At 53.2% G+C, this 21,164-nt stretch overlaps 3 protein-coding genes across 9 annotated transcripts in view; 2 read left to right on the forward strand and 1 right to left on the reverse strand.

Annotated features, from left to right (window-relative positions):
- Positions 1 to 7,388, forward strand: part of MTSS1 (MTSS I-BAR domain containing 1) — a 151,114-nt gene extending 143,726 nt beyond the window's left edge. For 2 of the 4 annotated variants that reach the window (XM_040979317.1, XM_040979318.1), the window contains 4 exons: positions 565 to 684; positions 2,768 to 2,938; positions 3,239 to 3,401; positions 4,587 to 7,388. In XM_040979317.1, the coding sequence (XP_040835251.1) occupies positions 565 to 684; positions 2,768 to 2,938; positions 3,239 to 3,401; positions 4,587 to 5,287 (1,155 nt within the window). In that variant the 3' untranslated portion in view covers positions 5,288 to 7,388. Of the gene's footprint in view, positions 1 to 564; positions 685 to 1,536; positions 1,732 to 2,767; positions 2,939 to 3,238; positions 3,402 to 4,586 lie in introns of all 4 variants that reach the window. The other 2 variants (XM_040979315.1, XM_040979316.1) reach the window with 1 other exon arrangement.
- Positions 1 to 21,164, forward strand: part of TATDN1 (TatD DNase domain containing 1) — a 56,697-nt gene that overhangs the window by 4,769 nt on the left and 30,764 nt on the right. Inside the window, exons 1-2 of one of the 2 annotated variants that reach the window (XM_040979323.1) lie at positions 7,767 to 7,771; positions 14,005 to 14,046. In XM_040979323.1, coding sequence (XP_040835257.1) covers positions 14,025 to 14,046 — 22 coding nt within the window. In that variant the 5' untranslated portion in view covers positions 7,767 to 7,771; positions 14,005 to 14,024. Of the gene's footprint in view, positions 1 to 7,766; positions 7,772 to 14,004; positions 14,047 to 21,164 lie in introns of those variants that run through there. The other variant, XM_040979322.1, reaches the window with a different exon arrangement.
- NDUFB9 (NADH:ubiquinone oxidoreductase subunit B9) lies at positions 8,046 to 20,712 on the reverse strand. 3 transcript variants are annotated; one of them, XM_040979327.1, is made up of 5 exons: positions 20,708 to 20,712; positions 13,804 to 13,916; positions 11,343 to 11,535; positions 10,885 to 10,998; positions 8,046 to 8,261 (listed from the first exon to the last, which is right to left on the reverse strand). In XM_040979327.1, the coding sequence occupies exons 2-5, from the start codon at positions 13,902 to 13,904 to the stop codon at positions 8,130 to 8,132; spliced, it is 540 nt and encodes a 179-aa protein (XP_040835261.1). In that variant the 5' UTR covers positions 13,905 to 13,916; positions 20,708 to 20,712; the 3' UTR covers positions 8,046 to 8,129. The 3 variants fall into 3 exon arrangements, with proteins under 3 accessions (XP_040835261.1, XP_040835262.1, XP_040835260.1); XM_040979328.1 differs by lacking the exon at positions 20,708 to 20,712 and having other exon boundaries at positions 11,343 to 11,502; positions 13,804 to 13,946; XM_040979326.1 differs by lacking the exon at positions 20,708 to 20,712 and having other exon boundaries at positions 13,804 to 13,946.

Raw genomic sequence — 21,164 nt, forward strand, 5'->3', positions numbered from 1 at the left:
GACTCTTCTCTCTCACGGATGATGGATGCTTGGAGCTGGCTCCAATCCAGGACAGCTTCCGGGAAGTCCCAGTTAGAGACTACAGGCCTCCTGAGCTAGTGTCTGCATGGCTGTATACACGGCTGGCAGTCCCATGGGTTGACCAGGCGCTCCCAGGGCCAGGGCGCCTTTGGCCTGGGGACAGGGTCCCCTTCCCTGGGAGCCCACCCCCATGACCACAGGGCTGGCAGGACTCCCCCCAGTGGACTTGTATGACATTATTGCGAGCTATAGGAGATTCTCAACTAAAAACCTGGTGTGGCTTTGTGTCATCCTGCCTGCAGTTGCCTGGATAGGGGCGGCCCCAATGAATTCGCCTCCCTGGCTAAGTCTAGAAGCTTCCCAGGATGGGGAGGGCACTAACCCTAACCCTCTGCTCTTCCTGTGTTGTGTCTCTCTCCCTCTGTAACTGCCCTCCCCTGCCCTGTGCTGTTGTTTTGGTTTCTTCCTGTGTTCCGGTGCCGTGTGTGGTTCGGTTTCTGTCCGGTCCCCTTGTGTGGTTTCCCTGCGCCTCCCCCACTGCAGAACTCGTCCAGCTCGGCCTCCTCGGAAGCCTCGGAAACCTGCCAGTCAGTGAGCGAGTGCAGCTCCCCCACTTCCGTGAGCTCAGGCTCCACCATGGGGGCCTGGGCGTCCACAGAGAAGGTGACCGCGTGCGTGCGTGTGCGTGCGGCGGGGGCATGGCCACTGTGGTCCCTTTGCGCTGCTCCCAGGCACCTGGAGACTCAGCCTGCATCAAGAACATGGGGTCAGCAAGATGGGGGAATGGACCAGACAGAGGACCTTTGTCCACTGAGCACCGTACTCCTGAGGGAGAGGAGGGGTATGGGGAACTTGGAGGTGTGAAGGCTTCATTCCCAGAATAGGTGCTGTGTTGCTCATCCACACCTCCCCGCCCTTTTCCAGCCCAACCACTGGATGTGCCATTTCACCGCATCGGAAGCTGTGTGCCTGTCTGCCTTTTAGTTCGCAAACCTCATCCCCACCCTTGATTGATTGATTTGGAATCTGCTCCCAAACAATCAATATTTTGTTGTAAATCTAGAAATGAACAAATTTGCTGGAGGATGCTTTGAAAAAATATTTTTTTTGACTCACAAGATGAACAAATTGCTTCTACTCTGTTCATTTAATAACAAGGGAGAGTGGGTCTTGAGAAAGTTCATGAAAAATGGATATCATGAAAAAAAAAATCTATGCCTCAATAGAGTTGGTTTTTACCAAATTCCACTTTCCATGTACTTTTCAGAGCTCCACTTCTGTGGAGGATGCCACAAAGTTAAAAGTCGCACATCTGTTTCCAAACCGTTCCAGCATTCCAATCAAGTGCTGCTGGGGCCCGCTCTGCATGCCGAGCCCTGGCGTGCCTTCCGTGTCCAAGGACCAGGTCCCTCTCTCCGCCCCCAGAATGTCAACGCCATCTTGTATCTCCACACCCATCCTGTTGTATTAATTTTTTCCCCTTTTCTCCCCCCCCCCATTTTGTTTCGTTTCCAGTTGTCTAACGGGCTTTCTCACTATAGTCTGTCCAGTGAGCCCCACGTGGGGCCCGTGGGCGCAGGCCTTTACCCTCCCTGCCTGCCTGCCTCCCGCCTGCTCCCTCGCGTCACCTCTGTCCACCTTCCAGACTACGCTCATTATCACACCATTGGGCCCGGCATGTTCCCGTCATCTCAGATCCCTAGCTGGAAGGTTTGTGCCTCTCCCCGCTCTCCTCCTCCGCACACCTCTCTTCTGTTTCCCACCCACCCCCCAGCCTCCAGACATGCCCCTCCTGCCCCTCTCCCTCTCACGCTCTGCCTTCTTCCCCATAACGCCTCTCCCTCTCTGAGTCCCCACTGAGGATAACAACAAAACTGCAGTTGGTGCTGCCAAGATCCTGGGAGGTTTGCTGGGAGGGAGCTTGGGTCATCCCGACAGCCAGTGGATCCAGTGAGGGCCAAGGCCAGGGGCCCAGCTCTGCACCCCAGATGGAGTCTGCTGAGTCGGTCCTGCTGGGGGTCACCCAAGGCTGTCACATTGTCTCAGAGAGTTCTCTGCTGCCAGGATAGCAGAGCCACAGCCACAGCCACAGCCAGGTTTGGGAGCATCCTGTTTTTAAAATGCATAGACGTTCCATTGTGATCATTTCACATTGCCACACACTTGCTTCTGTGTAGATACAGGTTTAAAAAGGCCTTCTAGCAAGTTCCTGCTCTCCGTGGACTCATTTTTTCTAATTTCGAAAGTGTTGACTTCAGCTGCCAGCCAATGTTGACTTCATGGTTCACAAAACCTGAAAGCCTGCATCTCCCTTCTGGCGCCTGTAGAGGGCGCTGACCCTGAGAGCCGGCCTCTCCCACCTGATGCCTGTAGAGGGCGCTCAGCCTCCAGTGCCCCTCCAGGCCACAGGCATCCCTGAGTGGAGAGTTGAGCACAGGAAGAGTGGCTGGCATTATTCTAGTGCCCCCTGGTGGCTTCTGTGGTGACGTGGGTTGCTTAAGTGCAGCTTAGCAGGAATGACCTGGCTGCTGGGGCTTCTGCCTCCACCTGTGTTAGGAGGTGCTCAGTCTCCTGGTGGCTGAGGACTTAAACCACTGGCCACCTGTTCCCCAGAGGGTGGCCCACCTGCTGCCTGTAGAGCTTACCCTGGGACCCAGCCCTTCCGTGGGCAGCTGTGCAGGGCTGGGACTGCAGCCGCCAGGTGCAGGCAGAGGCCCTGGCTGCTGACTGCACTCTTTCTGCCCAGGACTGGGCCAAGCCGGGACCCTATGACCAGCCCCTGGTGAACACGCTGCAGCGTCGCAAGGATAAGCGTGAGGCAGATACCAACGGAGGGGGACCCGCCACCGCAGGGGGCCCAGCGGCCGTGGACGAGGCTCAGAGGCCGCGGAGCATGACCGTGTCGGCTGCCACCAGGGTGACGTGTTTTTGCTTGCTGGTGGGGGCCAGGGCAGCTTGGAAGGACCTGGGGCTCTGGCATCCCTGTTCTGCTCTACAGCCTCTAGAAGACCCCTGGGGTGGCAGGGGGCTTATATGGGAGTCATAGATAGGGCTTGGAGTAAGTCCCAAACAAGGCCCTTGACACGTGGGTGCTCACGGGAGCAGCACGCGAGTGCCAGGCCCCAGACAGATGCTTGTGCAGGTGTCTGGGGCTCTCACACAGGGGTCTCATGGCCTTGGGGGTTTGTCTGTGTGTTTCTCCCTGCTGCACCCGCAGTCCGGCGAGGAGATGGAGGCCTGTGAGGAGCTGGCCCTTGCCCTGTCGCGGGGCCTGCAGCTGGACACGCAGAGGAGCAGCCGGGACTCGCTGCAGTGCTCCAGCGGGTACAGCACCCAGACCACCACGCCGTGCTGCTCCGAGGACACCATCCCCTCCCAAGGTATGGGGCAGCCTGGGGCCCGGAGGCTTGCTCCCCGGCTGAGAGGGCTTTTGAGCTGTCCTCACCAGCTGGGACTGTCCGGTGGCTGCCACGGTAAGGGAGCAGTGTGCACCTCAGCCGCTGTCCTCGTGACACCATGGCACGCCTGGTGGCCGCTGGCTTGAACGGGGACAGAGGCCGCTGACACTGATGGCTTAATTTCTGTTTCAGCACTTGGCACTGGCTAGTTGGTTTGCCACCTAATTGTCACAATACATACAGATTTTTGTTTTAAAAATAATTTTTTTTTTAATTGGACAGTTAGAGGAGGAGGAGGGGAGACAGAGAGCAAGATCTTCTGTCCGCTGGTTCGCTCCCCAAGCAGCCTCAACAGCTGGAGCTGAGCCAATCTGAAGCTAGGAGCCTGGAAACTCTTCTGGGTCCCACATGGGTGCAGGGTCCTAAAGCCTTGGACCATCCTTGACTAGCAGGGAGCTAGGCGGGAAGGGGGCCACCAGGACTAGAACTGGCGCCCATATGGGATCCTGGCACATGCAAGGCGAGGGCTTTAACTGCTAGGCTACCATGCCGGGCCCACAAGACAGATTTTGAAAGACAGAGAGATGGAGAGGGAAATTGAGAAATCTAAAGTCTTATTCATTTCCCAAATTAGTCACTCAACCAGGTCTGAGCCAGACCAAAGCCGGTGCCAAGAACTAACTACATTCTGTTTTTCTATGTGGATGGCAGGAGCCTAAGCACTTGGCCATCCTCCACTGCTTTCCCAGGCACATTAGCAGGGGGCTGGATGGGAAGAGCAGCAGCTGGGACTCGGAGCGGCCCAGGGATGCAGGGATCACACGTCACAGCGTAGCCCCCAGCTCCGTTCTGCCCCTGGGAGATAATGAGGCCCATGCCGGTGTGACTGGCTTTGTCTCCGGCGTTGAGTTCTGGACTGGAGGGGCTGTAGCGCTGGTCTCCTTGGTTGTCCCGTTTGGCCCAGAGCCGTGGGGGAGGCTTGGTACAGGCTTCCCCAGCCCGATGCAGACCGCACGGGCACCTCGGCCAGAGTTCCAAGGGCTGCTGGGGCGGCTGGGAGCAGAGCGTGTGTGTATCCTGCCTCGTGTGCCTTCTGTCCTCCCCTCACAGAGGAGCCAAAAAGCCGAGCGGCCGCCGTGGATGTGTCTAACCAAACCCTGCCATCAGTTTCAGATTACGATTATTTCTCCGTAAGCGGCGACCAGGAGGCCGAGCAGCAGGAGTTCGACAAATCCTCCACCATCCCCAGAAACAGCGACATCAGCCAGTCCTACCGCCGCATGTTCCAAGCCAAGCGCCCCGCCTCCACTGCCGGCCTCCCCACTACCCTGGGGCCCGCCATGGTCACCCCAGGGGTGGCAACCATCCGACGGACCCCTTCCACCAAGCCCTCCGTCCGCCGGGGCACCATTGGAGCCGGGCCCATCCCCATCAAGACGCCTGTGATCCCAGTCAAAACCCCTACCGTGCCTGACCTCCCCGGGGTGCTGCATGCCCCCGTGGACGGGCCGGAGGAGCGCACGGAGCATAGCCCTGAGTCACCGCCAGTGGCCGAGGGCCCACAGGGCGTTGCCACCATGCCCTCCTCCTTGTGGAGTGGCCAGGCCTCCATCAACCCCCCACTCCCCGGCCCGAAGCCCAGCATCCCCGAGGAACACAGACAGGCGATCCCCGAGAGTGACGCTGAAGACCAGGAGAGGGAGCCCTCCAGTGCCGCAGGGTCCCCGGGCCAGGGGGCGGAGAGCGACCCTGCGGAGCTGAGCCCGAGAGAGACTCCGCAAGGAGAAGACATGCTGAATGCCATCCGGAGGGGCGTCAAGCTGAAGAAGACCACCACCAACGACCGCTCGGCCCCTCGCTTCTCCTAGGCGCCCCTGGGCTCGCCGCAGACGCTGCCTGCGATTGGCAAACTCTGGAATTGAAGAAAACCCCTATCTGTCTCGATCCATTCCAATCTATAATCAAAGTATTTTGTAGGCCACTCAAAATACAGCTCTTTTGAAACTACTCCACATCTTTAGATATAAGAATTAAAAGCAACATATGTAACTGACATAATCTTGATCTTTTAATTTGTAAATATTGACAGTTTTCTTTCTGCACATTTTAATCTGGTTTTTTTTTTCCCTTTTGATTTTTCTGAAGGTGCCAAATTCCATTTAACTTTTTTACAAGTCTTTGTAAAATTTTCAACATGTAGGGGAGGGGGTGGTTGGGGCAGGGGAACCAGTAAGTAGTTAATTTCAGAAAAGAATTCATATACTCAGCTCTTTTCTTTTCCCTGTAAGCTTTTTGTAGATGCATCGTTAATAGTCTAGCTTAGGAGCAAACTCAAGTTCTTTTAATGTACAAACAAAATGGCTAAGGCTGGGGAGGCATCCTCACCTGATACACCACGTTGTGGAGGGCAGGAGCAGGGGTCACAGTTGATGAGCAATACTCTGCGTGAAGGAAGCTTGCAGACGGTGGACTGCTGGGATTGGGGGGAGGGCCGGGGAGGGGCACAGTGTCAACAGATCCTGTTGAACTTCTATAGTAGCTTTCCTGGTAAATGCATCCGAATAAGCCATACTGGATTGTGGTGTTCGTTTCCTCTCCCACGATTCCTCCCAAGTGCACCCAGCACCCACCTCTGCTCCCCAGCATGCTGCTGCCACTGGGCAGGCCTAGAGGCCCACTCTGTTCCTTGTCTGTCGTACTCACCTTCATGGGATCCAAATACATCTTAGAGGGTAAGGCAGTTGAAAAAACACGGACACAGATGAGAGCAGGGAATTCTTCGACATAGCCAATGCCTTTTACTTTACCGCACTCAGCAGGCTGGGTGCATTGAAAAGCCCAAATATTTTAGGAGAAAAAAAAAAAAAAAAAAAACTTGGAGTCTTGCAACTTGCCAATGTGTTTAGCAATCTGGGGGCTTGTTTTTCTTACCTTGGTTTAAACAAATGGCAGTTAATTGGCTTTATTCTATACATTGAAGAAAGGACTGATTTATCATCATTGAGTTTCTGCCCATGACACTGTTTTGTTTCTTTGTATTTGATCATTGGGGGGGGAGGGGATTTTTATCTTTTTCAAGTGAACGGTTGATTTCTTCTGATGCCCATCCTCTAAAGTCAACAGATTTGTAGATGTCCAGGGACCCCACGTGGAGAAGCCAGGGGTGTGGAAAGAGTCCCTTGAACATCAACGGTAGAGCAATGTGTGGGTCCCGCATACCCCAGGGTTCTGTTGGCCCAGATCCTCAGTGACATCCCTCTGTGCTTTAATCCCGTCGGCCGAGGAGCGCACCTGTACAGTCGTCGTTCTATATGGTAGCACTCAACACTGCTGTGACTGCTCGAGGACAGTGGACGTCACGGCGTCAAAGCAAAGGCATGATGCTTAGAAACTGTCGAAGCTTTTTTTTTTTTTCCTTGAAAAACAAGCTCCTTTTTTACAGACTGTAAGCAACAGTAGTGCCTGTGGTTTAGCCCACCATTCTCGATGACTACGAGTAGCTGATGCATCGTGCATATGATGCTTGGGATGGTCTCTGCACAAGCTGGAGCTGCTGCACGGTGATCACATGACATGAGAGTGGTATTTTACACTTTGGAAACACATGGATGTAACTGTACCTGGGTACAGCTTTTCACTTGTTTAGTTTTTAAACGTTAGTATAATCTGAATAAATTTAATATAAAATGTTGCCAAATTTCAATGTAGAAAAGAATGTGACAAAACACCTTGGATAGTTCTGTTTGTGTTTTTGCATATTGTAAAAGCAGTGTCACAGCTAAAAAAAATTTTAAAAAATCCTTTCTCAAGGTAAATTATTGTGGTTTAGTTGCTAGTTTGTACTGAGAGTCGACCTCTCCCTGTGCCGGTTTTTGTTTGAAAATTGTGTAAATAACGGTTGTGTAACGTGTCTCCCTTCTACATTGTAACAGTTGCTTCAATCTACATAAATAAAGAACTAGAAAAAGACGCCCTGTATGTCAAGTCCCTTTCCACTGGAGTCTGCGTACAGAGGTGGAGGACGGAGGAAGCCTCCCAGTTGGGAGCTGGAGAGGCCTGGGCCGAGGACAGTTCCTTTGAGTTAGGAAGGACTGAGCGCACGGCCAGTTGGGTTGGGCTTTTAGAAATTGCTCCCTCCTTGTAAAAGCCATTACGAGGCACATCAAGAGTTCAGCTGTAACCTTGCCCTTAATTCTGTCCACAGCCCCTGCCTGGGTTGGGGAAGCAGGGATGGGGAACTGCTTCCAAATGGAGTCATTCTCAGCCTGGACTCCTCCGCCCCCATGAGCAAAGCTCCAGCCCAGAGAACTCCAAACCCCAGGCCTGTCGTGGGCTCTGTGCTTCCCGGGGAGGTGTCCTCGGAAAGCAAGCTGTCACTCCACTGAGGGGACCTCTGTAACAGCTACACGCTATCCTGTGCTCAGCATTTCTTCTTAGTCTATTCCTGCCGCTCGCTCACTCAGAAGAGCTTGTTCAGCTCCGCGTTCCCAGTCAACCCTGGCTCTGGGCGGGCTGCAGCTGTTCCCTGTTGATAACACCTGCTGTCAACGTGCTGCGCCGAGGACAATCACGTCCAACAGGCCGCACAACTGACTGGACAACAAAGACCAAGAACAGTCAGGCATCCCAGGTCACCAAGCTGTTTTTATTAGGGCAAGTGTGTCTACGTCCCGTAACTGATTTCACCTGCGAGCCAGAGCAGTGTCTCCCCTACATGGGCCTCTCCCGGGGTCTGGTCACAACATGCCACCACAGTGGGGGCAAATCCCCTGCCTTCCGGGCAGGGGGCAAAGCTTCTGTCTTGGGACCACCAGGTGGGGTTTCCTCCTGCAGCTGCTTAACCTAGAAGGGACAAGGAAAGCCAAGTTATTCCAGGAGTTGAACTGACTAGAAATCTTGTTGCTGCCACTTTCTGACACAACACATGAGCCTCATGGTTGGGGCTTTTATATGAGGCTCCTTCAAGTCTGTGGATAGATGGAGTTAGTCCACATCTTCCATCAGCATCCTTGTGAGATGCTCAGCATGTCTGCACACATCCAGTTCTTCCGAAAACCGTTCTTCAAGCAGGAGTGCAGAACCTTTCCTCTGCCACAGGGCACGTGGACATTTTAAACCTCATCTGCATGCCACAGAAAGCTCTCTGCTTGTGTAGCTTTTATAAACATCACCCCACCACAGATGCAGTGAGGTTCGAGTCCCACCTGCAGCTGCCTTGGCAAGGGTTATGGGCTTCACAGAGCTCACAGCTCAGACAGTGCCCACCTGTCTTAAAAGGTTTCCCATCCTTAAGACCGCAAGCTGACAAGAAGCTCTCCTCACTTCCTCTTACTCTTTAAGCAATAACAGGGTCTCCGCTATCTGATCGCCCTAAGTCCACTTAGCAGGGCTCAGCCTGGGCTCTTCAAACCCAGGGATGGCACACTGGGGAGTGACTGTAAAGCAGCTAGAACGTGCCACGTTACAAAGGCACGCGTGGAAGCAATACGTAGTTTTGACTGGTTTGTTGCTCAGCTACTCCCAGTTCCTAGTGATCTGGGAGACGCAAAGAGGAGGCAATGGAAACAGAAGCTCCCCCGAGCCATCAGGGACCTCCCCAACGTGGGAGCCGCTGAAGGATGTGGGGCGACAGAGGGGCCGAGGCATGCTTTTGGGAGGAGGGTGCTCGGAGCGATCACTGCTGAACAAGCCTGCTGCCGACCAGGAGTAACCACACTCCAGGCTTCCCAGTGTTGTGACAGTCCTTCGCAGACCCCCAACCTCGCTCACGGACTTCCGGTGTCAACATCCTGGGCCTTATCCCAGGGCCAGCACAGCTTCCAAATCACCCACTCCTGTCCACTCCCCAGTGCCCACCTGCCCTTGCTCCCCACTCCCATGCATCAACCTCCTGGTCCTGCCGTTGCCCAGCTGAGGTTCCTCACGGCAATCACACAGTCTTCTCTAGACAACTGATACACTGTCACCGACCTTCAAGCAGGGACTGGGACAGCTTAGTGCTACCAAACAGAAAACAAACACGGGGACGAGCTAGCATCCAGCAGGCCTGCCTCACCAGCTGGTGTCACCAGGCCCAACCAACTCCTCCGGGGACGCCATCACAGCATTTCCACACACACTGTGCCCACTTCTGCCGGTCGTTCCTTTTTAAACTAACGAAATGGGAGCTAACACAGAAGTCTGTCCATTTCAAAATTTCTAACCCAAACATACTTACCTAAAGTTTTGTGTCCAGTTATAATGGAGGATGAGTTCCCCCCCCCCGCCTTTTTTAATACTCTTTCCTAAGGAGCTCAAACATTTCCAGGACTTACTTACGTATTTTAAAGATTTATGTTATTTATTTGCAAGGCAGAGTGGCAGAGAGAGAGAGAGACAGAAACTTTTTATCTGCTGGTCCACACTGCACTGCCTGCAACAGCCAGGAACTCCACTTGTTTCCCAAGTGACTAGGCCATCACTGCTGCCCTCAGGTGCCTTTAGCAGGAAGCTACATCGGGAGTGGAGGTGGGACTTGGCCCCAGACTCCCCACTAGGCGAGGCAAAGCAGCCCAGGTGCTGGTCTAACTTGGTGCCCCTCCAGGATTTACTAAAAAAAGAAAAGCACGCACCTTTCTGTTTCTACACAAGATCGACTGCTACACCAAGTTGCTGCTGACGTCTGCAGGATGTTGAAACCTCTCATTCCCAAACCGAATGCTTGGTTGTCTGACTTCCCACCCTTTCGCACTGCCAACATTGAACTCCAGGTGTTCAAGCTTAGGACCTCGAAAGCATCTGGTGCCCCTGTCCCTCACACACCCATCATATCCAAACACTCTTCACATCCTTTCAAAACAACCTGATGGATTTCCTTCCACATCCACCTCCTCCACCGAGGTGTTAGCTACTGTAACTTTCTGACCAAATTAATGTAAAAACCCCAAGCGGTCTCTTCCCTGGCGCTCTCTGGCACACTCATTGCAATGTTGCAAAATTGAGTTTTTAAAAATTTAGCTGACTAGGGCCGATGCCGTGGCAGCGTATGCTACACCTCTACCTGTGGCGTAGGCATCCCATATGAGCACCAATTCATGTCCTGGCTGCTCCACTTCCCATCCAGTTCCGCACTTATGGCCTGGGAAAGCAGTGAAGGATGGTCCAAGGCCTTGGGCCCCTGCAACCATGTGGGAGACCCAGAAGGCACCTGACTGACTCAGTTCCAGCCATGGTGGCTATTTTGGAAGTAAACCAGCAAATGGAAGATCTGTATGTATATATAAACTTGCCTTTCAAATAAAAAATATCTTAAAAAAAAAACAAAACCCTAAGTGACCACCACAGGCTAACTAGTAGGGAAGACAGTGTCCCACCTCTAAGCTGGCAGAAGGTGTTAGGTTGGGAAGCCAAGGGCCAGGCTGGGGTCTGGGTGTCTGCACGCAGGCCCGTGCTGACCCAGCTGCCCACCAAGCGCCAGGACACATACCTCTCGTCCCCAGCTTTCCTGCTGCAGCTTCTTCCACTGCTCCCTCTTGGCGAAGTAGTCAGGATACATGGCCTTCTCCGAAGGATGCCAATAATCCAGGCACCAGTCTGGAACCTGTCAGGAGAGGAAACCATGGCTCACTCCACAGGCACATTCGCATGTCACTAACAGGGTCTGCCGGGACACAGGAGACCAAGACCACACACTGCACTTCTGTAAGCTTTTCAATGATCAGCCTGCTTCGGAACGCCAGCAGCCAACAGCAGAAGGTACCCAGGGATGAGAAATGAAGGAGAATGCCTCACTGAGCCAGCCTGACCTGGCAGAGGAAGCCAACACCTCAGGAAAAGGAGCTGCCCTATGCCAGGAAGGAACCTACAATGCTACCCTGCCCAGGGCGCACGGTGCAGACAGAGGCTGGGGAAGCCACACCTGCCTTCCAGGAGATGGTCACCTACCTTGTAGCACTCGTATCGCTCATAGGAGGTGCCCCCAGGAGAGTCAGGGAAGATGTACGGCTGGGGGTGCTGACTGCGCCAGAACTCTTCCTCTGCCTCCTTCAGCAGCTGGGTGGCTTTCATCATGTCCTTCTCATTCTTGTGTTCATCAAACCGCGCTCTCATCAAACATGCGAAGTACCGGTACTTGTCCCTTAAACCAAAATGGTGGGAGATCAGACTACAACCTACATCAGTGCAAAGTGACTGTCCAATGCAAGGCTGTACTCTGGGAGGACTGCAGTGGACAGTCAGGCACGGGGCTGCAGGACGGTCAGTGGGGCTGCAGGGATGGTCAATGGGCATGGGGCTGCAGGGATAGTCAGTGGGGCTGCAGGGATGGTCAATGGGCATGGCACTGCAGGATGGTCAGTGGGGCTGCAGGGATGGTCAATGGGCATGGGGCTGCAGGACGGTCAGTGGGGCTGCAGGGATGGTCAATGGGCATGGGGCTGCAGGGACAGATGGTTAGTGGGGCTGCAGTGGACAGTCAGGCACGGGGCTGCAGGACGGTCAGTGGGGCTGCAGGGATGGTCAATGGGCATGGGGCTGCAGGACGGTCAGTGGGGCTGCAGGGATGGTCAATGGGCATGGGGCTGCAGGACGGTCAGTGGGGCTGCAGGGATGGTCAATGGGCATGGGGCTGCAGGACGGTCAGTGGGGCTGCAGGGATGGTCAATGGGCATGGGGCTGCAGGATGGTCAGTGGGGCTGCAGGGATGGTCAATGGGCATGGGGCTGCAGGGATGGTCAATGGGCATGGGGCTGCAGGACGGTCAGTGGGGCTGCAGGGACGGACAGTCAGTGGGCACTGGGCTGCAGGGACAGAGTGGGCATGGGGCTGCAGGGACGGACAGTGGGCATGGGGCTGCAGGGACAGATGGTTAGTGGGCACTGGGCTGCAGGGACGGACAGTGGGCATGGGGCTGCAGGCATGAATGATCAGCGGGCACGGGGCTGCAGGGACGGACAGTGGGCACAGGGCTGCAGGGATGAATGATCAGTGGGCACGGGGCTGCAGGGATGAATGGTCAGTGGGCACTGGGCTGCAGGGACGGACAGCGGGCACGGGGCTGCAGGGATGAATGATCAGTGGGCACAGGGCTGCAGGGATGAATGATCAGTGGGCACTGGGCTGCAGGGACGGACAGTGGGCACAGGGCTGCAGGCATGAATGGTCAGTGGGCACGGGGCTGCAGGGACGGACAGTGGGCACGGGGCTGCAGGCATGAATGGTCAGTGGGCACGGGGCTGTGGGGACAGACAGTGCACACGGGGCTGCAAGTGGGAGGAGGAACAACTTCTGTTGTATGGTACAGGAGAACAGCCATCGCTGAAAGCAAGCACCACCCCAAGCAGAGAGTACTTTGCACATCCCCAGCACAAAGCCCTGTGTGCACAGTTACACCCCAACACAAAGCCCTGTGTGCAGTTACAGAGCGACCACCACCATCATGTACTGAGACTGAGGCACGGCATTCCACTGTTCTCTAGAAATATAGGCAATCGTGTGTCAGTAAGAAATACAGATTGAAATCCAGCCTAACCAGTTCTCCTCTCCTCTAACCAAGAAATGGCAACTTCACAAGGAAAAGAATGAGCCAAAGGCAAAAGCCACAGCCCTGTAAGATCATCCAGTACTGTGTCAAAAATCTCCTGTCTTGTGCTGAATTCGGGACACACACGGTTGGAGAGGAGAGAATTGCATGGCGGACACAGCAAGTGCTGCTTGGCCCGCACAGATCTGGTCTGAACGCTGTATGTGGGCAGAGCTGGCACAGGAGGCCCTGCCAGCACCCCACGCCCTCAAGGACAAGCGCTGGCAGCTGGCCTTTTGTAAGGAAACCGACCATTCTCAATGCTGTCAGCTTCCATGTCATTTCACTATTCATTCAAGGGCTGTTACACCTCAAAAAGTGGTTTATCAGCTTTAATTGCCCACCCTGTATCAAACCAAATGGCAAATTCTATCAGATAAATGAAGGAGGAAAACTCAAGGAAAAAAAACAAGCTATTCATCGTTCCTGGTCATCTTCCTGCCTAACAAAAGCAAACACACCAATAACTCTATTCGGAAATCTGCAACCTGGGTACCAGGGTACCCTCTGCAGACTCCTCCAGACCTACTATTTTCCGTTTGGAAGTGCCTTCACGTCCTCCCCCGCCCCCCCCCCAAAAAACTGCCCCTTGAGCATGGTGACTGCTTAGTGGGCGATGGGTCCTTCATCCATTCAGGCTGCCCTTCAAGTTCGCTGCAAGCGGCGCATACGGGATTCGAACGCAGGCCCCAGGATCGGCTCCGGGATGCGCGAGGCGGCCGCCTACCCATTCGTCCCCAAAGTCCTTGAGCCGCCCGCTCCCTCGGGGCCTCGCAGCCTGCGCCCCTGCGCTGCCGCCCGCCGCCCCGCGTCCCTCTCTCCCACCTGTGGATGCACCATGACTCGAGGTGACGCAGGGCGCGCTTGTAGAGCCGCAGCACCTTCTGCTGGTGCGTCAGGTAGGCCCCGGCGGCCGACAGCGCCATGGCGGCCGTCCCCTCGGCCGGCAGCCTGCGGCAGGGAGGCGGGCACAGCGCCGGAAGGGCGGGGCGACGGGCAGCTGCCTGCGCGTCCGCTTCCGCCCAGGAGGCGCCGTGGCCGCCGTCATGAGTCGCTTCAAGTTTATCGGTAAGACGCGTCAGGCTTGCTCAGCGGTCCCGATCCTCTCCTGGAGACCCAGGACTTGCACCCTCCGGCTTTGGGGAAGCTGGGAGGGCCCCTCAAGAGTGCAGGGAGACCTCTAGGGACGGATAGGAAATATTCTGGCTCTTCGTTCAGGAGCTGGCGTCAGGTCTATGTGTTCATTTTGTGGGATGCATGAGCAGTACAGCTGTGGCTCCGGTCAGCGTCTGTGTGGTATTGTTTTAGCTAAAGAAAGTAAGTCCTGCAGGGCCAGTCGCTGTTTTGCCCTTCACCTTCGTGCACCTGCCACCCCTTGTCAGGGACCAGGAGATGAGGGATCCATTCAGCAAATCCTCCCATCACCATGCCTCTGGTGGGCATGACACTGGCCTAGGCACACTGACCCCAGCTCCCCTGGCATCCGGTGGAGAACACACATAATGAGGAACAAAACCAGTTCTGCCGCTTGGCAGGGCCGGTCGTGGCTTCAGCAGCCACAGAGCCAGAGGGAGCGTGCAGCTGGCTTCAGAGGGGACTGACGCTTTATGACCAAGCCCTGGGCACAACCAGGGACATTGTGAGGGCTACGGTGGCACTGGGGCCCCGGGGTGCCTCGCAGTCTTATGTGACCCAGTAAAGAGCGGAATTTTACTGGAGGCGTTTCATCAAATCTTTGAGTGCCAGTTTTGTGGCAGGCATTGTGGGCTGCAGGTAAAGCCGGCAGGATCCTGCGTAGGGGGCTTCCTGCTCCTAGGTGGGAAGTGGTCATGAGCCCATCTCTGTTTTAGGGAGGTTACTTGGTAACTGAGTTTGAGGAGGATGGGGAGAAGCAGGAAAGTATTTCAAACTTGAACTAGGGCAACGGAGACAGGGGTGGAAGGTGTGCTCAGCGTGTCCCAGGCTTTAACGGGGAAGGAACAGAAGTACCTAAGCTTTCAGTAATAACGAAGGGCGAACAGGGGTGGCTCTGGGTGGGAGAGGCAGCCAAGTTCATTAGATTAGGTTAACTTTGAGTTCCTTAGAAGGCACCCAAAGGGAGGCATTGTGCCCCCAGGAAATGTAGTCTGACATTCAGAAAAGTCAGTACTATGAATTTAGGCCTGAGATTTATTTAGTTTTTATTGGTTTTATTTTGAAACGTAGAGTTACAGGGGAGGTTTTGGTGAGGAGAGAGAACGAGATTGCATCTGCTCGATTCACTCCCCAAATGGCTACAACAGCCAGAGCCAGGAGCCGAGAGATTCTTCCAGATTTTCCCACATGGGTGCAGGGACACATGAACCGTCGCTGCTTTCCCTGGCACATTAGCAGGAAGCTGTATCGGAAGTGGAGCAGCTGGGGCTTGAACTGGCACCCGTATGGAATGCTGTTGCCTCAGCACCACAGCGCCAGCCCTGAGTTATTTTTCTTTTTAAGATTGATTTACTTGACAGGCAGAGTGGTAGAGAGAGGAAGAGACAGAGAAATACTCTGCTGGTTAACTCTCCCAAGTGGCTGCAGTGGCTGGGGCTGGGCCAGGTCAAAGCCAGGCACCTGGAACTCTCTCCGGTTCTCTTGTGTGCACAGCAGAGGCCCGAGCACTTGGGCCGTCTGCTGCTGCTTTCCCAGGTGCAGGAGCAGGAAGCTAGATCAGAAGTGGAGCAGCCAGGACTTGAACTGGGGCTCTGCGATGAGATGCCTGCATCACAGCCAACAGCTGAGCAGCTGCACGGCCCTGGCCCTGGCTCAGAGTTATCGTAAGCCATGTTTTTCCAAGGACAACGAATTGAGAACTGCAGAACTATTCTTTTTCAGGCCTTTTTGCAGTAAGAAAAAAAAAAAAAAGGAAGGAAACTCTGTTAGGTCCTTGAAAGAAGTTTGAAAAGTGCTGCCAGGGCACTGGGGTGTAGTTTGGGAAGGGGTCCCTGAAGGTTGTAAGGCACTGCTTGGGATGTAGTGTCTCCACCCCTCCTCCCAGCTGTGATGGACTTGATGGCAGAGATGGAATTAGGACCTAGGGAGCCTCCACAAGGAGAAGACACTTGTTCTTTTGGAAGGGAGAGAGAGAGAGAGAGGGTGTGTGTGTGTGTGTGTGTGTGACCTAGAACTCCAGCTTCCAGTCATGGATGCTTCAGGCCGCCCTCTGTCTAGCCTCTGTAGACTTTCTCTGCAGTCTGCTTCTGCCCAGCCTTCCAGCGTCTTCCCGTCTCTGCTCTCTGTACGTCTATCTGTACATGCTGTTTCTTACCTGCGGCAAGGTTTCCTGGCAACAAATCGTGGCTGAAATGCTCCCCCACTTCCCATCCCAGTCTCTCATCCTAGTTACCTTCCTGTCTGACTTCTACCTGGGGTTGTTTGTGGCAGTCCCTTGTTGGCCTGCTGATTGGAGGCCTGGCTGCTCCACTTCTGAGCCACCTACCTGAGAGTGTTCACGGGCAAGGCACAGGTAATGGCTCCTAGCTTCTGGCCCAGCCCAAACTGTGGCTGGCATTTGGGTAATGGCCAGAGAATGGAAGATCTCTCTTCCTCTTTCTGCCTTTCAAGTAAATAAACACAAATAATTCTCTTTTTTTGAAAATTTATTTATTTCTATTGGAAAGTCAGATATACAGACAGGAGGAGAGACAGAGAGAAAGATCTTCTGTCTGTTGATTCACTCCCCAAGTGGCTCAATGGCCAGAGCTGTGCCAATCTGAAGTCAGGAGCCAGGAACTTCTTCCAGGTCTCCATTGTGGGTGCAGGGTCCCAAGGCTTTGGGCCGTCCTCGACTGCTTTCCCAGGTCACAAGCAGGGAGCTGGAAGGGAAGTGGGGTGCCAGGATATGAACTGGGGCCCTCATGGGGAAATTCAGGTGGTGCAAGGCAAGGACTTTAGCCACTAGGCTACCACACTGGGCCCACAAATAATTCTTTAAAAAGAGACAAAGAAACTTCCTAGCCACTCTACCACATTATTCATAATGTTCTCCTTTCTCACTAGGTAGGCCAAACTCTTACAAGGTGTGTGCTCTGTGGTGTTTCTATCGTTTCTCGGGGGCTTAGTACAGTAAACATTCAACACAATTAGAGTATGTTGTTTGTTGTTTTAGTGGTAAGGTAGTGAGAAAATTAGTAAAGGGATCATAACTAGATAAGCTAGAAAAGACTTCTTAAATCAGTGAATTGATTGGAATAAGTAAGTGGAGCCTCTTTTTCTGCTTGGTCTCCTTAAATCCCACTCTTCTAAGGTAATCGTGCTTAAAGTATAGCTTCCTTCATTTTTAAAGACGTGTGTGTGTGTGTGTGTGTGTCTGTGTATAAAAACACAAATACCAAGTGTTTTTTTCTTTTGGTGTATGTATATTTTGAGTGCTTATATCTTTCTTTCTTTGAAAGAGTGGCTGGTGCTGTGGGTCAGTGGATGAAACCACCACCTTCAATGCTTGCATCCCACATGAGTGCCGGTTCAAGTCCCAGCTGCTCCACTTCTAACCCAGTGTCCTGTTAATGTGCCTGGAAAAGCAGCAGATAATGACCCAAGTGTTTGGGTCTCTGCACCCATGTGAGACATCTGGAAAAAGCTGCTGGCTCCTGACTCCAGTTTGGCCTGGCCCAGTGCTGGCTGTTTCAGCCATTTGGAGAGTGAACCAGCAGATGAAAGATTTCACTATCTACTTCTCCCTCCTCTTCTCTCTCTCTCTATATATATATATAATTCTCCCTGTAAAATAAATTAAAAATATACATGTTTAAAAAAAGACAAGAAGGAGCAGTACGGAGAGAAGTGTCCTTTACCAGCTGTTGGCTCACTCCCTGATGCTGGAATCAGGAGCCTAGAACTCCACTGGATCGCCTGTGTGAGTGGCAGAGAGGAATTACATCATCCTCTATTACCTTCTAGGCATTTCCAGGAAGCTACATCAGAAGCAGCTTAGCCGGGACTGCCATTTGGGGTTTCAGGCCACAATGCCTATCTCTGTGGGTTTTTCTTTTTCTTTTTTTTAGATGACATATTGTCTACATTCTGTCTTTGTAATATGACCTTTTGTGATATTTAGTCTTATGACTGGCATTTTAAAAAGTCTGCCTGTGAGCCACCACACTGATTTGCCAGCCTAATAGTGACTTATGAACAATACTTTGAAAAACACCAGGTCAGTGTGGATGCTGGTTCTAATCCCAGCTACCCCGCTTCCAATCCAGCTTCCTGCTTGTGCCCTGAGAAAGCAGTAGAGGACGGCCCAAGGCCTGGGACGCTGCACCCACATGGGAGACCGGGAAGAGCTCCTGGCTTCAGTTCAGCTCAGTTGCAGCCACTTGGGGAGCGGATGGAAGATCTTCCTGTCTCTCCTTCTCCGTAAATCTGCCTTTCCAAGAAAAATAAGTAAAATCTTTAAAAAAGAAAAGCACCAGGTCGGACTCCTGGAGAGTGGGCCGACAAGCAGGATTTGCATGGACCAGCGCCTGAAAGGTGAAGCCAGGGCCATAGAGCAGCCTGCGATTTGGGAGTAGGACAAACAGCTGTTCCCAAGTGGGGAACACGCTGTGTTTCTCACTTCTGTCTCACAAAACTAGTTTACCCCTGAAGTCTGTACCCACTTTTTAATGCGGGAAATACAGGAAGCAGAGCTATCTGCTTATTATGGGAAGCAGGTATTAGCTGCACCCTGCCAGGGAACACGTCTCCAACAGCCCGAGACAAATGTTTGGGCTTTATCTGAGTGCTATATCCTAATGCCCTAAGAACGTACAGTGTCACACCTAGTCAGTGCTCTCAGTATTGGGATTTAGGAGCCTGCCTTTTTTTTTTTTTTTTTTTTTTTTTAAGGTTTGTTTATTTCGTTGTAAGGCAGAGTTACAGAGAAGGAGATATTCCATTCCCTGGCTCAATCCCTGGGTGGCACAACAGCCAGAACTGGGCTGATTGGAAGCCAGGAACCAGGATCTTCTTCCTAGTCTTCCACATGAGTGCAGAGGCCCAAGACTTTCCCAGGCTATTAGCCTGGAGCTGGACTGGAAGTGGAGCAGCCAGACCCAACCAGCCTGTATGGGATTCTGGTGCTACAGGCGGAGGCTTAGCTTGCTACACCATGATGCTGCTACCGCTTCCTTCCTTCTTATTTTCCATAAAACGTGATATATATGTATACACATATGTGTATGTGTGTGTGTATATATATATACTCTGTACTGTTTTTTTGCTAAAGAAAATACATCTTTAAGATTTTTGTAAAATACTATTCTGCCAACTGATGAAGTTTCTACTTCCATGAAGAAAGCTTTCCAGAGGCCCAGGGTGTCCTGCGGGTCCCCAGAGCTCACATCTGCAGCTCACAGCTGGGCTTGCACTTGGGGCTGGTGTGACAGGCTTCAGGACTGACCTCCCTGGGGTGGGAAAAACCAGGAGTAGTCTCAGAGAAGCAACCAGCAGCCCAGGGCCCCTCCCAGGAGGAGGCTTCTGCAGCGCCCACTGCTGTGAGCTCACGCCCAGACTGACTCATTTGCCCTAACCCCTGCGCCGTTCACTGTCCAGCACCCACATACAGTTGTTCTTCACCAGCGCCAGATCCAGCTATGAGCCAAAGGGCGGAGCTGCCCAGCAGGCAGGCACCTGAATGCCAGCGGGTTGCCTCAGCCTTACTGGCCCCACCTAAGTGCGCACTCTGGTCCCCTCCTTCCTGCAGTGTCCACAGGACAGAACAGCTGGGTGAGCCCCTGGCTCCCCCGTCTTCACAGTGACACACATCTTGCCCGTCATGACCAACCCAGGCCAGCGTCTGCTCAGAAGAGCCTGCATTGAGAGCTCGAAGGAAGCCATAAGCCCTGCCCCCAGCGCTGGCACCTCAGGCCCTAGACTGGCTCGGGGTAGGAACCCGACAAAGGTTCCAGTCCCCACAGACATGGGGGCTGCCCGACTCCCCGGCTCCCCAGTCCCTGTGATGTCCTCAGCAGTGCGAGTCTTGGGGTCTGGCCCTGTTCAAAGGTGGGCTCATCAGCACTCTAAAATTCACCCACCAAGGTTCACTTAGGACCACACAGAGATTGTGTGCCCCCAGGTTGGTAAGGGCAGCAGCAGTAACGCCCATGCCTAAATGCATTCCTAGAATGCTTTCAGATGCCTTGGCTTTATCGTTGAAATCATACAGTGTCCTTTTTAATTAAAAAATATTTTAGTCCCTGACTCTTCTGAAGTACAATTGAGGTTCCAGTAAACCTCAAGATGTTAAGTACTCTGGTAAACCCCACTTTGAGAAGCCTATCCTCATGGTTCCCCCTGCCCCACTCCTAAATGAGTCATGAGAGCATAGCCGCCAGCAGGGTCAGTGTCCACTGCTCATGCTTGGGGAATGCGTGCCCACTCGCGTTATCTAAACCCTCATCTTGCAAATGACTGTCTCGTTCTGACATCACGTCTTATGACTGCCTGTTTTATGTCCTGCAGCAGGATTTACGTCATTTGGGTGATGAATAATTCTTGCAAGCAGCTGCCCCATGCATCATAGGCTGTTTGGCATCATCCCTGTCCTTGTCCCTAGATTCCGGTGGCACTGTCTTCCACAGTGACAGCCAAACATGTATTCCGACACTGTAGATGTTGGGGTTCGGGGAGGACAGGAGGAAGGGGAGTGGTGCTGGGAAGCTGCCCTGCCCTGGGCACCACTGCCGTGGGGGTCCTGTGGCTGCCATCTACACCGGCATACCTCCAACACCGCATACTCTGGCCTGCTCCAGCTGGTAGGCTGCAGCTCCATCTTCAAGATAAAGCTCTCCGTGAAGCCTTTGACAGCTGCCTTCCTAAACTGGGTTGCATCTCACTTTTGCTTCTAAGTGTCAAAGAATTAGTCACAGAATAAACATGCGAGAGCTGTTATTATATGGATGCTTCAAAAATTTCCCGAAAATTAGAATCCAAAAATAAGCTTCAGGACAGGTAATTTGGCCCAGTGAAACTGTTTCACAAATCAGAGTGCCTGAGGCTCATCCTGGGCTCCAGCCTCTGTCTCTCCCTCTTTTTTTAAGATTTCTTTTTATTGCAAAGGCACATATACAGAGAGGAAGATGTGCTGTCCAATGAATCACTCCCCAAGTGACCGCAACAGCCAGAGCTGCACCAATCCAAAGCTAGGAGTCCAGAGCCTCTTCTGGGTCTCCCACGCGTGTGCAGGA

Source organism: Ochotona curzoniae, unplaced genomic scaffold (genome assembly GCF_017591425.1).
Source record: "Ochotona curzoniae isolate NIBS_2020 unplaced genomic scaffold, NIBS_Ocur_1.0 contig_3190, whole genome shotgun sequence".
NCBI lineage: Eukaryota > Metazoa > Chordata > Mammalia > Lagomorpha > Ochotonidae > Ochotona > Ochotona curzoniae.